This window comes from Triplophysa dalaica, chromosome 10 (assembly GCF_015846415.1).
Source record: "Triplophysa dalaica isolate WHDGS20190420 chromosome 10, ASM1584641v1, whole genome shotgun sequence".
NCBI classification, from domain to species: Eukaryota; Metazoa; Chordata; class Actinopteri; order Cypriniformes; family Nemacheilidae; genus Triplophysa; species Triplophysa dalaica.
In genome coordinates, this window is record NC_079551.1 from 15,759,210 (window position 1) to 15,778,526 (window position 19,317).

The 19,317-nt window shown below is 40.8% G+C and overlaps 1 protein-coding gene across 1 annotated transcript; it reads left to right on the forward strand.

The window, feature by feature from the left end:
• Window positions 1-989: 989 nt before the first annotated feature.
• LOC130430658 (serine/threonine-protein kinase pim-3-like) lies at window positions 990-3,196 on the forward strand. The gene is made up of 7 exons (XM_056759810.1): window positions 990-1,050; window positions 1,283-1,380; window positions 1,485-1,538; window positions 1,937-2,315; window positions 2,514-2,570; window positions 2,726-2,866; window positions 3,099-3,196. The coding sequence occupies exons 1-7, from the start codon at window positions 990-992 to the stop codon at window positions 3,194-3,196; spliced, it is 888 nt and encodes a 295-aa protein (XP_056615788.1).
• The last annotated feature ends 16,121 nt before the right edge of the window (window positions 3,197-19,317 follow it).

Here is a 19,317-nt window from a genome sequence, read left to right on the forward strand (position 1 = left end):
GATATATTTCTGGCATCTAAAAATCATTTTTACTGTTTGTTTTTCTCTCTTTGTGTTTATCTTTTAAAACAACAAACAGAAGGGAAGAAGAAGAAGAAGGGTGTCCATGCCCGCTTTAAGAAAGGATGGCAGGCTATGAAGCACTCCTGCGCTCGAAACAACAAAGTGGTGCTTTTACCTAAACAGTCGGACCTGGCTCCAACAGATCCTCAGCCAGTTCCTGAAGCTCCTCAGCCAGCACCTGAAGCTCCTCAGCCAGCTGCTGAAGCTCCTCAGCCAGCTCCTGAAGCTCCTCAGCCAGCTCCTGAAGTTCCTCAGCCAGCTCCTGAAGTTCCTCAGCCAGCTCCTGAAGTTCCTCAGCCAGCTCCTGAAGCTCCTCAGCCAGCTCCTGAAGCTCCTCAGCCAGCTCCTGAAGCTCCTCAGCCAGCTCCTGAAGATCCTCAAGTCTTGAAGCCGGTGGTCTTAGCAGACAAGGCTGTTCGCCCATGGGAGCGGGACTTTAGTGAAGAACTAGAGGATTTCTATCGTGGTTTCTCTGTCTTTGGTCCATATGTTCAGAGAGTATTCAGAAGTTATCGACCAATTTGTCTTCCCATATTTCCGGCTCCATATTTGTCTGACAAACCGTTTCTTCATGAATTGGATAAATTTGGTAAGTATACTGCCATTATGTTCAGGTTAACTTTCATTCTGTCCTGCTTTTCGTAATCAATCTTAAATTAAATGAAACTAAATAAATTTGGAACGGGAATGGAAATTGATTAGAATCGAAATACTTTAAATAAGAATCGAACTGAATCGCCAAATTGGATCCAATACCCAGCCCTATTATTAAATATTGAATTAATGTCAACTATTATTCTGATCAAATGAATTGTCAGAATGACTTTTGATGGCCCTGATATTCTTTTGAAAGAGAAATTTGGTTTTCTTTTTGACTGTCCTGCTGTTATACTTAAACACCTTTTCATTCTGTTGAATCACGTTGGATGTACTGTATCTTTCCTCTATCTCCGAACTCTGCTAGCATCCGTGCGCGAAAGAGGCCAAGTGTGTTTGCTCTGCGCTCAACTTAAGTTTTTTTTTTTTTTAAATAATCAAACGTTGCGCGACACAACGAATCAAATATGAAATTCATTTCCAACTCTTTTAGTAATCGATTTTTATCTATTTAATCGATTCGTTGTTGCAGCACTTGTTTGTTTGATTGTTTTTAAAACATCACTGCTCTTGGAGTTTGTGTGACTCAATCACGTGTTCCTTATGTATTGTTTGTTTTTAGAACCTTTTTCAGCGCTTTATGAGCTGAGAAGATTGTGTCTAGGAAGAGGACATGGCGGCATTGTGTATGAGGGTACTCGCAAGTCCGATGGCCTGAAGGTACGTTTGCTTTATTCATCAACATATCTGGATCAAAACACTCACAAGGATAAAAAAGTTTGATGTACTGTTGTAAACCTGACATGTGATGATTCTCTTTGCAGGTCGCCATCAAATTTTTTCGCAAGTCGCTCGAAAGGCAAAGATTTATTCATGTTGTGAGTCATATTTACATTTTTTTTAATGTGAAGTGGGGTCCAAAAATCTTAAAAAATCTTCCGTATAGGTTACAAATCAAACAAGAGAATTTGAAGGCATTGGCGTTGATTTCTGTGTGTAGTTGAGCACATGAGCTGGACATGACACATCAGGTTTTGTACACACATTAAAAGAGGCACATAAAAAATACTAAGACATTCATACACATCCTTTTCAATTGTTTCAATTGTCCAATTGTTATGCGAATAAATTAATTAATTAAAAAAAAAAATCATTAGAAAATGTATTTCTCATTGAAGTTTCATACTTTAAGTCCCCACTGTATCTCAACACAAATGATTAGTGGAAATTGAAAAGTTGCCTACGTCTGCTAACCTTTATGACCTTTTTTCACCAGCCTGGACATAACGAGCCTCTCGTCTCACAAGTGGCTGTAAATCTGATGCTACAGAAACCAGATAGATGCCCCAACATTGTGGCTCTGTTGGACTGGTTTGAAGAGGACAACATCTACATCCTCGTTCTAGAATATCCATATCCCTGTTTAAGCATGAAAGATTTTCTTGAGATAGAACATCTGTCTGAAGATCAGGCACGTCCTCTCATGCGACAAGCAGTGAACGCAGCCCAACACTGCATCGACCACAACATCTGCCATGGTAGCTTGGAGATCAGAAACATGCTGATCAATGTACAGACCATGACGCTCATGTTCATAGACTTTGGACGTGCCGATCTTGCCTCAACTTGGGGCAAACCCGACCCTAAACACCCCGGTGAGTTGAGTTTGTGGTTGCCGATGTAAATACCCTTGTACAAACATTGTAGCCAACCCAAAATGAGTTTCCCCTCAACAGCACCCTGTCAGAATTTACAGTAATGGATTGATGGCGTTATACTTTGACTTGAATGATTTTTGCCAGTGAAATGTTTGCTCACTTCTTGTTTGTGTTCCATGACGCTCATGTTGATAGACCCTAGAAGTGGCATACCTGGCCCAACTTGGGTCGAACCAGGCGGTGAAAGCTGGGGTGAGTGCTAGCCGATGTAATGACCGTCGTATAAACATTGAAGCCAGTCCAAAATGAGTTTCCTCCCAACAGCAGTACTGGATTGATGGTGTTATACTTTGACTTGAATGATTGTTACCTGTGAAATGTTTGCTCACTTCATACTTGTGTTCCAGGTCGAGGTCATGCGGTTGCCGATACAGTCTGTTGTTTGGGTAAGCTGCTCCTGCATACGAGAAGTGGACGTAGGACGCTTTATCAATGCTATTTTACTACAGAAGACAGAGCTGAGATCGAAGAACTTGGTTTAACTGAAGGTAAGAGACCAGCACTATCCTTGTGAAATGCAAAGCAAGATTCTGTTCAGTCACTGGGTGATGTCTCACCAAATGCAACTTCCTAAATATAAGTTGAATGAAAACAGGATATTGTTTTTAAAAATGTGTTAAATGAAACTACATATTTCAGTAGCTATTGTTGTGTTTGACAGTGAGTTTACAAAGAACATGCGTGACTAATCGTTCCTCTTGTAAACACTTCTCCTCACAGAATGCCTTGACTTGATCAATCGGTCCGTTTTCGCTCCACCACCCGACAGGCCAACAATAGAAGAGTTCCTGGACCATGAGTGGTTCAAGCAGGGTTAAAGGTCAAGAGTATTTTATGTTTTTCTCGACTTCATTTAGTTAATTTAGCATAGCCGGTCGTCTTTTTAGCTGGTTGATTTTTTTCACTTTTAATTTTATCGTTTTACATTTTTTACTATTCAGTAATACCGTAAACTTTTTGGCCATATAAAAATACTTTAGTTAATGAGAAAATACTCATGTGCATCACACGATGTATAAAGACGGGTGTCTGACTCGTGAAAGTGCATCCAGCGTTGTATAAAGAAGACGGGTGTCAGACTCGTGTCTGCTCATCCTGTGTAGTATAAAGAAGACGGGTGTCTGACTCGTGTCTACTCATCCTGTGTTGTATAAAGAAGACGGGTGTCAGACTCATGTCTGCTCATCCTGTGTTGTATAAAGAAGACGGGTGTCAGACTCGTGTCTGCTCATCCTGTGTTGTATAAAGAAGACGGGTGTCTGACTCGTGTCTGCTCATCCTGTGTTGTATAAAGAAGACGGGTGTCTGACTCGTGTCTACTCATCCTGTGTTGTATAAAGAAGACGGGTGTCAGACTCATGTCTGCTCATCCTGTGTTGTATAAAGAAGACGGGTGTCAGACTCGTGTCTGCTCATCCTGTGTTGTATAAAGAAGACGGGTGTCTGACTCGTGTCTGCTCATCCTGTGTTGTATAAAGAAGACGGTGGCTGACTCGTGTCTGCTCATCCTGTGTTGTATAAAGAAGACGGGTGTCAAGACTCGTGTCTGCTCATCCTGTGTTGTATAAAGAAGACGGGTGTCAGACTCGTGTCTGCTCATCCTGTGTTGTATAAAGAAGACGGGTGTCAGACTCGTGTCTGCTCATCATGTGTTGTATAAAGAAGACGGGTGTCTGACTCGTGTCTGCTCATCCTGTGTTGTATAAAGAAGACGGGTGTCTGACTCGTGTCTGCTCATCATGTGTTGTATAAAGAAGACGGGTGTCTGACTCGTGTCTGCTCATCCTGTGTTGTATAAAGAAGACGGTGGCTGACTCGTGTCTGCTCATCATGTGTTGTATAAAGAAGACGGGTGTCTGACTCGTGTCTGCTCATCCTGTGTTGTATAAAGAAGACGGGTGTCTGACTCGTGTCTGCTCATCATGTGTTGTATAAAGAAGACGGGTGTCTGACTCGTGTCTGCTCATCCTGTGTTGTATAAAGAAGACGGTGGCTGACTCGTGTCTGCTCATCATGTGTTGTATAAAGAAGACGGGTGTCTGACTCGTGTCTGCTCATCATGTGTTGTATAAAGAAGACGGGTGTCTGACTCGTGTCTGCTCATCCTGTGTTGTATAAAGAAGACGGGTGTCTGACTCGTGTCTGCTCATCCTGTGTTGTATAAAGAAGATGGGTGTCAGACTCGTGTCTGGTCATCCTGTGTTGTATAAAGAAGACGGGTGTCAAGACTCGTGTCTGCTCATCCTGTGTTGTATAAAGAAGACGGGTGTCAGACTCGTGTCTGCTCATCCTGTGTTGTATAAAGAAGACGGGTGTCTGACTCGTGTCTGCTCATCCTGTGTTGTATAAAGAAGACGGTGGCTGACTCGTGTCTGCTCATCCTGTGTTGTATAAAGAAGACGGGTGTCTGACTCGTGTCTGCTCATCCTGTGTTGTATAAAGAAGACGGGTGTCTGACTCGTGTCTGCTCATCCTGTGTTGTATAAAGAAGACGGGTGTCTGACTCGTGTCTGCTCATCATGTGTTGTATAAAGAAGACGGGTGTCTGACTCGTGTCTGCTCATCCTGTGTTGTATAAAGAAGACGGTGGCTGACTCGTGTCTGCTCATCCTGTGTTGTATAAAGAAGACGGGTGTCAAGACTCGTGTCTGCTCATCCTGTGTTGTATAAAGAAGACGGGTGTCAGACTCGTGTCTGCTCATCCTGTGTTGTATAAAGAAGACGGGTGTCAGACTCGTGTCTGCTCATCATGTGTTGTATAAAGAAGACGGGTGTCAGACTCGTGTCTGGTCATCATGTGTTGTATAAAGAAGACGGGTGTCAGACTCGTGTCTGGTCATCATGTGTTGTATAAAGAAGACGGGTGTCAAGACTCGTGTCTGCTCATCCTGTGTTGTATAAAGAAGACGGGTGTCAAGACTCGTGTCTGCTCATCCTGTGTTGTATAAAGAAGACTCGTGTCTGCTCATCCTGTGTTGTATAAAGAAGACGGGTGTCTGACTCGTGTCTACTCATCCTGTGTTGTATAAAGAAGACGGGTGTCAGACTCATGTCTGCTCATCCTGTGTTGTATAAAGAAGACGGGTGTCAGACTCGTGTCTGCTCATCATGTGTTGTATAAAGAAGACGGGTGTCAGACTCGTGTCTGCTCATCCTGTGTTGTATAAAGAAGACGGGTGTCTGACTCGTGTCTGCTCATCCTGTGTTGTATAAAGAAGACGGTGGCTGACTCGTGTCTGCTCATCCTGTGTTGTATAAAGAAGACGGGTGTCAAGACTCGTGTCTGCTCATCCTGTGTTGTATAAAGAAGACGGGTGTCAGACTCGTGTCTGCTCATCCTGTGTTGTATAAAGAAGACGGGTGTCAGACTCGTGTCTGCTCATCATGTGTTGTATAAAGAAGACGGGTGTCTGACTCGTGTCTGCTCATCCTGTGTTGTATAAAGAAGATGGGTGTCAGACTCGTGTCTGGTCATCCTGTGTTGTATAAAGAAGACGGGTGTCAAGACTCGTGTCTGCTCATCCTGTGTTGTATAAAGAAGACGGGTGTCTGACTCGTGTCTGCTCATCATGTGTTGTATAAAGAAGACGGGTGTCTGACTCGTGTCTGCTCATCCTGTGTTGTATAAAGAAGACGGGTGTCTGACTTGTGTCTGCTCATCCTGTGTTGTATAAAGAAGATGGGTGTCAGACTCGTGTCTGGTCATCCTGTGTTGTATAAAGAAGACGGGTGTCAAGACTCGTGTCTGCTCATCCTGTGTTGTATAAAGAAGACGGGTGTCTGACTCGTGTCTGCTCATCCTGTGTTGTATAAAGAAGACTCGTGTCTGACTCGTGTCTGCTCATCATGTGTTGTATAAAGAAGACGGGTGTCTGACTCGTGTCTGCTCATCCTGTGTTGTATAAAGAAGACGGGTGTCAGACTCGTGTCTGCTCATCCTGTGTTGTATAAAGAAGACGGGTGTCTGACTCGTGTCTGCTCATCCTGTGTTGTATAAAGAAGACGGGTGTCAGACTCGTGTCTGGTCATCCTGTGTTGTATAAAGAAGACGGTGGCTGACTCGTGTCTGCTCATCCTGTGTTGTATAAAGAAGACGGGTGTCAAGACTCGTGTCTGCTCATCCTGTGTTGTATAAAGAAGACGGGTGTCAGACTCGTGTCTGCTCATCCTGTGTTGTATAAAGAAGACGGGTGTCAGACTCGTGTCTGCTCATCCTGTGTTGTATAAAGAAGACGGGTGTCTGACTCGTGTCTGCTCATCCTGTGTTGTATAAAGAAGACGGTGGCTGACTCGTGTCTGCTCATCCTGTGTTGTATAAAGAAGACGGGTGTCTGACTCGTGTCTGCTCATCCTGTGTTGTATAAAGAAGACGGGTGTCTGACTCGTGTCTGCTCATCCTGTGTTGTATAAAGAAGACGGGTGTCTGACTCGTGTCTGCTCATCATGTGTTGTATAAAGAAGACGGGTGTCTGACTCGTGTCTGCTCATCCTGTGTTGTATAAAGAAGACGGTGGCTGACTCGTGTCTGCTCATCCTGTGTTGTATAAAGAAGACGGGTGTCAAGACTCGTGTCTGCTCATCCTGTGTTGTATAAAGAAGACGGGTGTCAGACTCGTGTCTGCTCATCCTGTGTTGTATAAAGAAGACGGGTGTCAGACTCGTGTCTGCTCATCATGTGTTGTATAAAGAAGACGGGTGTCTGACTCGTGTCTGCTCATCCTGTGTTGTATAAAGAAGACGGGTGTCTGACTCGTGTCTGCTCATCATGTGTTGTATAAAGAAGACGGGTGTCAGACTCGTGTCTGGTCATCATGTGTTGTATAAAGAAGACGGGTGTCAAGACTCGTGTCTGCTCATCCTGTGTTGTATAAAGAAGACGGGTGTCAGACTCGTGTCTGCTCATCCTGTGTTGTATAAAGAAGACGGGTGTCAGACTCGTGTCTGCTCATCATGTGTTGTATAAAGAAGACGGTGGCTGACTCGTGTCTGCTCATCCTGTGTTGTATAAAGAAGACGGGTGTCAAGACTCGTGTCTGCTCATCCTGTGTTGTATAAAGAAGACTCGTGTCTGCTCATCCTGTGTTGTATAAAGAAGACGGGTGTCTGACTCGTGTCTGCTCATCCTGTGTTGTATAAAGAAGACGGGTGTCAGACTCGTGTCTGCTCATCATGTGTTGTATAAAGAAGACGGGTGTCTGACTCGTGTCTGCTCATCCTGTGTTGTATAAAGAAGACGGGTGTCTGACTTGTGTCTGCTCATCCTGTGTTGTATAAAGAAGACGGGTGTCTGACTCGTGTCTGCTCATCCTGTGTTGTATAAAGAAGACGGGTGTCAGACTCATGTCTGCTCATCGTGTGCTGTATAAAGAAGACGGTGGCTGACTCGTGTCTACTCATCCTGTGTTGTATAAAGAAGACGGGTGTCTGACTCGTGTCTACTCATCCTGTGTTGTATAAAGAAGACGGGTGTCTGACTCGTGTCTGCTCATCCTGTGTTGTATAAAGAAGACGGGTGTCTGACTCGTGTCTGCTCATCCTGTGTTGTATAAAGAAGACGGGTGTCTGACTCGTGTCTGCTCATCCTGTGTTGTATAAAGACGGGTGTCTGACTTGTGTCTGCTCATCCTGTGTTGTATAAAGAAGACGGGTGTCTGACTCGTGTCTGCTCATCCTGTGTTGTATAAAGACGGGTGTCTGACTCGTGTCTGCTCATCCTGTGTTGTATAAAGACGGGTGTCTGACTTGTGTCTGCTCATCCTGTGTTGTATAAAGAAGACGGGTGTCTGACTTGTGTCTGCTCATCCCACGTCTTTGTCATCCATTGTCTAGCGTTACATTATATTATCACGCTCTAATACATGTAAAGGCCTTAAACCATTTAAGTGTGATTTGAAACAGTTGCTTTGGCTCGTTATATATGGGTGTTATAGATGGATGACTGCGTCAGTGAATGTCTGTCAGACAGCGCACATCAGTATTAAGTTCCCTTTTGTGCTTAAATAAAAACACCAGTTTATGCCAGAATCCGGTTTTGTCAAGCATTTTCGTTAGCACAGATTTCAACATGGTAAACAAATTCCCCAAAGAATGTAAAGAGTTGTGAAGATGGGAGAGTTGTCAGTAGTGCTAGACGGTTATTTCTTCAACGATTATTCTTGCGATCATTTTATCGATTAGACAACTAATTGGGCGATATATCTAACGATAATTTTTCTGTTGCTCGATGAATAAAAAACATAATGTATCTCAAATAAATACCAAATAATCTAAATAATATACTTTATTAATCAACAGTTTTGCACAGCAAAAATTATTCTGCTTTATGCTAAATAAAATAATTTTACTGTTATACAAAATGAAAGGCCAACCTGTTTACTCTTTACAGTACCAACATAACTCTCTCATTCAAAAAATTCTAAAGTTGTAGTGCAGTGCACAGTATTGACATTCCTGAGAGTGATTAACACAATATAAATTCCTGTTTTTGCGTATATTTTGCGTGGATTGTGCCACGTGTAATGGGGATACAAGAGCGTATGACAATGGGGATATAATCCAAAGGCTATTTAATAGTAAATCCACAAGGAAACATAGGAATCCAGGAGCAAAACACCCGTTAACATAAACAATAACCGACAAGGAATACACTTTAGGGGAGAACTTAAATACAACATATAACAAGGGATCAACAGGTGCTGGGGATAAACTAACAATGAAACACAAGTGAAAACTAATTAACTAATAATGAAATGAACAATGGGTGGAAAAAAACAAACAAAACATACAACAACTGTGACACATTGCATCTCTTTCCCAAGATAGGAGGTTCTTTGCTCTGTCCTAGAAAACATGAAAGCAATGCATATTTTAACACCAGCTATGACTCTGGGGTATTTAAATCTACTCTTAACCTCATTGTAGTGCTATGCTATCATCAGTTTATTTGAATAATATTATCTAGCAGCTGTTTACTTTGGTGGTGCTAGGCTAACCAATTAACCAACATATCTTAGATCTCTGTGCAGTTTGTGCGTGCTAGGCTAGTAGCTAACGTTCACGACGCAAAAATATGACGTCGACGCGTTGCTACAGGCCTAGGTGTCAGATCTGCGTAGAGAGGCAGCTCTTAAAGTGACCGCATCCTAAAACCCAGGGCCAGATAAACACTTCGCTGTACCCTAGGCAACAATATTCAAGTACCCCATCACCACTCTCAAAGAATCCAGTATTTATTCAACAACACCTAGACCCAGCACAAATGTATTGTATTTATAAAGCCATCACATAGGAAGTCAACAGACACAAACAAAAATCCATAATCTCCTAGAATCAAGTATCATTTGGACTTCAGGTCATTTTAAACAGAAATCACCTGTCACCTCAGAATTCTACAGGACAATCAAGTTATAATACAATATCAGCATTTTGAAATCTGCTGTTTTCTCTCAACGACAATAAACAATTTACAAGCATTTTCATGGATCGACCATAAGGAAAAAATCAATAAAATGCAATATCATCTGCTCCTAAACTCATTTTAACTGTTCTTAAAACAGAAAACAGCCTGTCACACCAAAGTCCAACAAGACAGCCAAGGGTTAAACATTTCAGTGCAAGATGAACAATTGGAAATATGTAAATTTCTCTCAATTAGACAAGACAAAAAGAAATGCTAAATAATCTGGCAAAATATACTAATCCTCAATTTTAATCCTAAATAATGGGGGAGAGCGTTTTTAAATTTGAAAGGCTTGATTTCATTTGGCAAACATATTTTACTCTGGCATTTTTCTGGACTTTGAATGTGCAAACTAGTGTAAGCGAGAAAGTCCAGAGATCCGTGTCTGTGGTACAGGTGCTGCTCGCAGACTCGACGAGCGGTTCAGATGCAGCCAGGGGCTCTCCGCTCTCGGGGCTGTGAACATTAGCTAGCGCCGGCAGTGAAGAAATGTCCTGGCTAGCAGAGCTGTCCTCGTTGACGGATGCTGCCCTTGCTGAACAGCTCCTTACGTTTACTAGTGTGAAGACATTCCCTATTTTCGGTATATATTTTAATTATTTTCTGCTTTTTTCATTTCCGTTTAGCGCTTCCGATTGCATCGCTGCCGGCAGCTAGTTTGTATCCTCTGACACTTGCTTCACCTCACATTTGTTCCTGGTCTTAATATTAGTGTATTTTTACTACAGTTACCTATCATTGTCGTTGCCGACTTATTTAGAACTTTATTTTCTAAATCTATATTAATTGAAGCGTAACGCCTCTAGCATATTAGCGTGTTAGCTTGCCTTCTGTTTATATTGTGGAATAGCATCTCCCCCTATTTGTCTTGTGTGCTAACTGTTTCTCTTTTTAAGCGTATATACTAAGACTCATCAAGCAACTTTGGTAAGTTAGGATTGCACTTCATACCCGGTGAGTTATGGCTTCTAGTCCTATTGTTGTTGTTACTTGCACCTCATGTCATTTGCTTAGTTTAGCCTTCTCTGTCAGCGGCGAGGGTTTTACATGTGATAAATGCAGGGAAGTAGTTAGGCTGACGGAGAAGATCTTAGAATTAGAGTCTCGCATCCAATCTATATTTGAGGATAGTAAGAGTGTTAGGACTGTAGAAAACACTTCGGATGCGAGCAATGTTAGCGCACACAGCTCGGTTCCGGTTGAAAATCCCCTGCAGCTGGGAAACTTTGTGACCGTGAGACGGCATAGTCGCAGGACAAAACATCACTCAACCGTTCCGATTAAAGTCTCTAACAGGTTTGCCTCGCTCAGTGACGCACCGACTGAGAAACCTGCTGAAAGTGCCCTAGTGATCGGTGATTCTATTGTCCGGAACGATAATATAGAGACACCAGCCACCATAGTCAAATGTTTACCGGGAGCCAGAGCCCCTGACATCAAGTCAAATTTAAATGTGCTGGCTAAGGCTAATCGTAAATACAGTAAGATTGTTATTCATGTCGGCACAAATGATGTTAGATTCCGTCAATCGGAGATCACTAAAGATAATATTAAAGAGGTGTGAGCTCGCAAAAACGATGTCAGACACTGTAATATTCTCTGGCCCCCTTACTGCCTACCGTGGTGATGAGATTTATAGCAGATTATCATCACTAAATGGCTGGTTGTCTGAGTGGTGCCTGCAGAATAATATAGATTTTATAAATAACTGGAAGAGTTTTGAGGGCAGACCTGACCTGTTGGAACGAGATGGTCTCCATCCCTCCTGGGATGGGGTTTCCCTCCTCTCTAGAAATTTGGCACACAGTCTTAATAATGCTAAAGTCTGACTACCTATGGCCCAGGTCAGGAAGGAGACAGAATGGCTTAACCAACTGTCTGCTTGCCGTCTCGCGTCACCGAATACACAAAATATACAACATGTAAAAATCCCTTCTTACAAACAACATAAAATAGAGACTGTGTCTGTCCCCCGGATTAGCAAACATAAGATATTGCGTAAACCTCTTGAAAATAATTTAATAAACGTTAAACAAATCAAACATGAACAAAATACAGATAATCAACTGTTACGACTCGGATTGCTTAATATTAGATCTCTCTCAAATAAAGCACTTTTTGTTAACGATTTGATAACCGATCATAAAATAGACATGCTTTGTTTGACAGAAACATGGCTAAAGCCAGATGATTATATTACTCTAAATGAATCCGTTCCCCAAGATTATTACTATAAACACGAGCCTCATCTAAAAGGTAGAGGGGGAGGTGTCGCTGCACTTTACAATAATTCTCTTATCACCTCTCAGAAGTCTAATTTTAAATACAATTCTTTTGAAGTCATGGTACTTCACGTATCGACAGCTAATACTAAGGACAAAACCTTTTTTAAATTTATTCTAGCTATTGTATATAGGCCTCCAGGGCACCACACAGATTGTATTAAAGATTTTGGTGGGTTCTTATCAGAACTAGTACTGGACGCAGATAGAGTCCTTGTCGTCGGTGACTTTAATATCCATGTAGACAATGATACAGATGCCTTGGGACTGGCTTTCAAAGACACTCTTAACTCCATGGGCGTTAGTCAACATGTGTCAGGACCCTCTCACCTACGTAATCATACTTTAGATTTAATACTTTCTTATGGTATAAATGTGGACGATGTTAAAATCGTTCAGCAGAGTGAAGACATTTCGGATCATTATCTGATATTATGTTTGCTTCAATGGCCTACGGCTGCAAATCAAACTCCTTGTTACAAATATGGTAGAACGATTACTTCAACTACCAAAGATGCGTTTCTTGATAATCTGCCTGAATTGTCTAAAATATCTAGCATGAGTAAAAACGTTGACGATTTTGACACTACTATTGAAAATTTTAACTCTACTTTCTCGGAAATATTAGACACAGTTTCTCCTCTGCGTTTAAAGAAAATTAAAAATAGCAGCCCAACACCGTGGTATAATGAACACACTCAGACTCTAAAAAAAGTGTCCCGGAAAATGGAGCGCAACTTTAAGAAAACTAATTTAGAGGTATTTCGTATAGCATGGAAGGATAGTACTCGAAATTACAGGAATGCCATAAAAACGTCTAGATCCGCCTACTTTTCAACACTAATAGAGGAAAACCATCACAACCCTAGGTTTTTATTTAACACCGTGGCTAAATTAACAAAAAATAAGTCGTCATCGACGTCAGATGCTGATTATCAGCATAACAGTGATGAATTTATGAACTACTTCACGGGTAAAATCCAAGATATAAGAGAAAAAATTATAACAATGCAACCTGTAGTGAAATCCGCTGAACAAACTAACTACAGCACCCCTAAGGAGAAATTGCAATTATTTTCTACAGTAGATCACGATGAACTGTCTAAAATCATTAGATCATCTAAATCAACAACATGCATGCTAGACCCTATACCTACAAAACTACTGAAAGAAATGCTCCCAGAAATTATAGATCCTCTTCTTAGTATTATTAACTCATCTCTGACATTAGGACATGTGCCTAAAGCATTTAAGGTGGCTGTTATAAGGCCTCTTTTAAAAAAACCCAAACTCGACCCTAAAGAACTAGGGAATTACAGGCCTATATCGAATTTACCTTTTATATCTAAAGTTCTGGAAAAAGTAGTTTCAACTCAATTATGCTCCTTCCTCCAAAGGAATGACATTAATGATGAATTCCAGTCTGGATTTCGAGCATGTCACAGTACAGAGAGTGCTTTGATCAGAGTTACAAATGATCTGCTTTTAGCGTCTGACCGTGGCTGTATTTCGTTATTGGTGCTGCTAGACCTCAGTGCTGCATTTGACACCATTGACCACAGCATACTTCTACATAGACTCGAAAATTACGTCGGCATTAACGGAATAGCATTGAAATGGTTTAAGTCTTATTTATCCGACCGTTTTCAATTTGTAGCAATAAACAATGAGGTGTTCAGCAAATCACAAGTCCAGTACGGTGTACCTCAGGGCTCAGTCTTGGGGCCCCTGCTCCTCGCATTATACATGCTACCGCTAGGAGATATAATAAAGCGACACGGAATTAGCTTTTACTGTTATGCTGATGATACTCAACTTTATATTTCCTCGAAGCCTCACGAAACCCAGCAGTTTCATCGAATAAAGGATTGCATAGTTGACTTAAAAATGTGGAAGAGTAACAATTTTTTACTACTAAACTCGGACAAAACAGAAGTGTTACTTACTGGACCGAAAACTGCAATGCGTAACAACGATTGACGGATGCTCCATAAAATCCTCGTCATCAGCTAAGAATCTTGGCGTTGTATTCGATAGTACTCTGTCATTTGAAAGCCATGTCGCCAACACATGTAAAATTGCATTTTTCCATCTTAAGAATATATCTAAATTACGTCATATGCTGTCACTATCAGATGCAGAGAAATTAATTCATGCATTCATGACATCAAGACTAGATTACTGTAATGCACTTCTAGGTGGTTGCCCTGCGGGCCTATTACAAAAACTGCAACTGGTTCAAAACGCGGCAGCTCGAGTTCTTACACGTACAAAAAAGTATGAGCATATAACCCCGGTTCTGTCAACCTTGCACTGGTTACCTATAAAGCATCGCATTAACTTTAAGATCTTGCTTATTACCTATAAAGCCCTACATGGTCTAGCGCCGCAGTATTTGAATGAACTTCTATTGTATTACAGACCTCCGCGTACATTACGCTCTAAGGGGTCCTGTCAGTTGGTAATACCTAGAATTTCAAAATCAAGTGCAGGTGGTAGATCCTTTTCTTATCTAGCGCCTAAACTTTGGAATATTCTTCCCTGCATGGTCCGGGAGGCAGACACACTCTTTCAGTTTAAATCTAGACTAAAGACTCATCTTTTTAATCTTGCATACACTACACCTCCATAATATTAATCCTCAGAGGATTTAGGCTGCATTATTTAGATCAACCGGAACCAGGAACACATCCAACAACAAATGATGTACTTGCTTCATCAAAGAGTGCAGAACAGTACTCTACTCTCAGCCAGTCTTGTCTCTTTGTTCCAAGGTTACCGCAGGATGCAGTTCATGCCCAGACCTGATGGCAGAGCTGAGAATGGGAAGCGGTTACCTGACAAGAGCTAAGAGGATAGAGCTGGATAAAGGACGCGACAACTTTGTTCTTCCTACATTATTTCAAATGCTATTAGATTGTTAATGATAATCTTAAATCCTTAATTTTTATATTTTTATTAAGCCTTGTTGTGCAAGGACTGTTGAGCTTGTGCAGAGGCAGCAGCTTTTGCCAGAGGGGAACTGGAATCCCCTGGTTGGGCCTGGGTTCCCCTGTTTTTTTTTTGTTTTTTTTTTCGATGGGAGTTTTGGGTTCCTCACCACCGTTTGCATATTATTTACATATCTGCCTGGCCGGGGGGGCTGCTTTAGAATTCATACTTGTATTCAATGTGTCTCATGTACAGCTGCTTTGTAACAATGAAAATTGTAAAAAGCGCTATATAAATAAAGTTGAGTTGAGTTGAGCTCCCACTTAGCTTCTCCATGTATGCATTTTTTGAGGTGGGTTTTGTAGTGATGGACATCTGCTGTCCTGCGCGTTCAAAAATTGGCTTTAAGGATTTCAGATGAATAAAAGTTGAAGTTTATTAAGTTGAATCTCAGCGCTGGGCTTGTCTCAGACAAAAAAGTCTTCACAGAGAGAATCAGCCCCGCTCAAACAGTGTACAACATTTTTATATGTGTATGTGTGGGTGTGTCTTCAAGCTTGCTTCGGACAGTGGCCAACCCCTGAGCGCCTTGACCTCTGCTACTTTCTTTGTGTCCAATGGAGTGATGCTTCATCTCATATTTTCGTAGACTACGTCCTTCTTCTTTTACTATCTGCAAGATAACACACTTCCCCCACCCAGTTTCCACATAAACTTTGTTGCTTAGACCCCACGCTATATGGGTATGTGCGTTGATGTGTAGCATACTCTCCTGTCCTCCTTTCCTGCCTGGAATGCTGCACACACACACACAACCCCCACATCCTGTTGAAAATACCATTTTGCACTAATATTTTGAGACCCTACTCAACATAGTAAAATAATGCAATGTTATATAAGGTAAGCAGTAATAAGTAATAATCATATAAAAACACACTCAGAAAATGTAATTGATATAAACCCTTAGATAAAACATATAGAACCCAGATAAAATATATAAAACCCTTCAGTAGCGGCGTTTGCCGTCACGCGACCGGCTTAGTGCACGTTGATTGGCGTCACCGCCCTGGGCCCTTTAGAGTAGGCAATTGCCCAGTTGCCCAATATGGTTAATCCGGCCTCGCTAAAACCTGCTGCTGTGATCCTGTCACTGATGTTCATCTAAGAACAAAAGAAAACAGCAATTCAATGTGTTTGCAGCTTTAATTCTGTATTTCATTTAGAATTTAACACTGAAGACTGTAAAGTGTTTGAGAAGTTCATTCAATTTCTGTATATTTCGTACATGTTAGACACGATCGCTCTTGATTATACTGTACTTTGATGTTAAAAAAATAATCAATTAAATGGAGATATCAGTTGCAGTATTAATATTAGAATGTTGGCTTTCATTCATAAAATGATGCAGTTAAAGAAATCTGTTGTTTCTACATTCATTTGGAGATTAAATGTGAAATTATTGCAATGTAAAAGTATATTAAAAAACAATAATTTTATGTGCGATTATTGTCGATAATTGTCGAGTGCACTAGTTATATTATTAGACACTAGCCAAACATACACCGGAAGTTCACCTCAGTCCAGGCGCGCACATCCAATGAAACGATCTACACGGGCTATTAGTGACACAGATATAGACATAATAAATGTCTTTGCAGCGATGTGCTAACGGCTAGCTGTGAGTGCAATGTGGGGCTGACTGATCTACCCCAAAAAATCGAATCTTGTTTTTTCAGAAAGACCGATTCCAGGGATGTGATTTTTCCATATAAATACAGATATCCCTATTTTTTTGACCGCTGGGATCACCCAAGTAAATTGCAAAAAATTGAATTATTTATATTTGTGATGGGGGGATGTGACCGCTTCATTCAGAACATCATTTTGCGAGTTATCTTTATGTATCCAGAGAGTCTGTGAAAAATAGACGCCAAACATTGCTGCTTCGGTACTCAAAAAAGTGGGGGGTCTAATCGTCATTCAGTGGGGAACTCGACAGCGTTTTGTAACCTTTACAGAAAATCCCGAGTCTGGAAGTTGAGATGTCTATTTGATACGCTTTAAAGAGTCAGTAGCATTAGATCATGAAAACGACATTTCATCCAGAGTGTTATGTTGCCGTGTTTGAAAGTAAGCAGTCTGCCAAGTTGTAAATCCTAAGGTGAATAAATAACAAAGTTATTGGCTTGTAAAAAAGGAAGTTGACTCTGAATCATACAAACGAGACATATACAGCCACGTTTAAAGTAACATTCAAATACTAACCAAATTTAGTCCATCAGACATTAAGTGTAATCATACGAACCATCAATTAAATATCTGCCGTGCATTTAGAACAGTGTCCTGCTTACTATTTAATGAAGAAAAACACAATTCACCGCTTTAAGACATTTCTAAGGTCATTTATCTTAAAAGAAAAAATGACATGTTTCTTGTGAACAAAATTATTTATTAAGACCATAATCAAAAACAGGATCAAATATTCAAGGTTTTATTTGTCACATACACAATTATACAGAATATAATCAGTCAGGTCGGCTCAATTGACAGTGTATGGGATCGGAATCCCGCCAAAAGTATTGCGGCATATTTAAAAATATAATAAGGGTAATTCAAAAATAAAAACCGCGAGTCAGAACGTTAAATGCATTTTAAATAATATTGCACAAAATGTATAAAGACAGGAAAGTTGTCCAATTTGCATACAAAATAAAGATGCCCTTGGTTGTGTAAGTCATTCTTTGTGATTTTTGTTATTATTTGCTTATATATATTTTTTTCCCTGGCTTGCTTTTCCACGTTCTGCGCTTGCCTTTCCACATGCTGCAGTTTGAGTTTCATGATAATTAGGGTAATTAGGTAATTATGTACATTTTAAATAGCTTTTTAAAAAAGAATTTGCCAAATGCTTTACTATCTCTATTTGTCAATCGAGTCAAAAAATGCCATTGGACAGTACAGTTTTGGGAGACACCCCTTCTCCCATATGTCATACGAAGTCGATGTAAGGCGGAATTTCATTGAACAGCAAGAAAGACCTACAGCCTTTAAAACATTGACTTTATTCCGCCACACACTATGAGTACATGACATGGCAGAATATATGACAGTGACATTAAATATATGTGAACTAAACAAGCATACAGACAAACGCTCAAATGAATACATGGTTGCACACAGAATGAGAGCCTATAGAACAGTGTTTTTAACTCATGGCCATAGAGATCCACCTTCCTAATGAGCTCAGCCTTAACCTTAAAGTCCCTCGAGAGCGTTTCAAGTGCCGTCTGCTTTGTATGCTTTTGAATTGCTCTTGCTGTACTTTAACGTGATACGCCAAGCAATCTGCGCAGCAGTCGAACGTTATTGTTCCTGAATCCTTTGAATAGTTTTTTCCGGAGTTTCATCAGGGTTAGTTCCTTCCAATGGAACATCGGAATCACGGCAGAATATCCAGTTATAACCACTTCGCAGGGCACTAACGGACTTGCTGAGCAAACGTCTTAAGGTGGATAAGAGAAATACACTAAATGTGTAGAGCCGAGGGGTCATGAGGACAAGGATTAGGAACCGTTGTTATCGGGGGATGCTACCACCGGTGTGTACCCTATAAAAGAAGATGTTCAGCACAAGAAAAGCGTAGAAGCATGATCGCGTTCTGTCACACCAGTGAAAATGTGTTAATCATGCGATGAATCTGAGCTGTAATTGAGATGAGATGCAACTTGATATGGGAATTATAACGCAAAGTCATAATAATTCCCATGTAGAGACAAACTGTTTTGTTAACCAAACCTGCACCACATCTGATACAGAAGGAATAAATGCAGAGGTGGAAAGTAACGGATAACATTTGTTCGCGTTACTGTATGCACTTTTTTGTGTACTTGTACTTTTTTAAGTAGCTCTGTAATTTACTTGTACTTAAGTATGATTTGTGTGATGTATTATACTTTGTTATATTTAAAATTACATCCGTTACGGAGTATGCAGGGCGACCGGAAATTACTCCAGTGAATAATGGCGGCAAGTTTCAGGTTGCACCGGAATACCAGAAGAGCGATAGATTTCAGCTTCGAGACAGGATTAAGGACGCTGTGCAAACTAGAATTTTATAAAAATCCTAATGTGCAAAAATGTAGAGGTAAGATAAACAATAATTGTTTTCATTAAGCTCGTACCCTTGTTGCATTGGTAACTAATAAGAAGTTTGACCTGTATAGTAAAAGTCAAAACAAACATTGGTGCATAATGTTTTATATGAAGT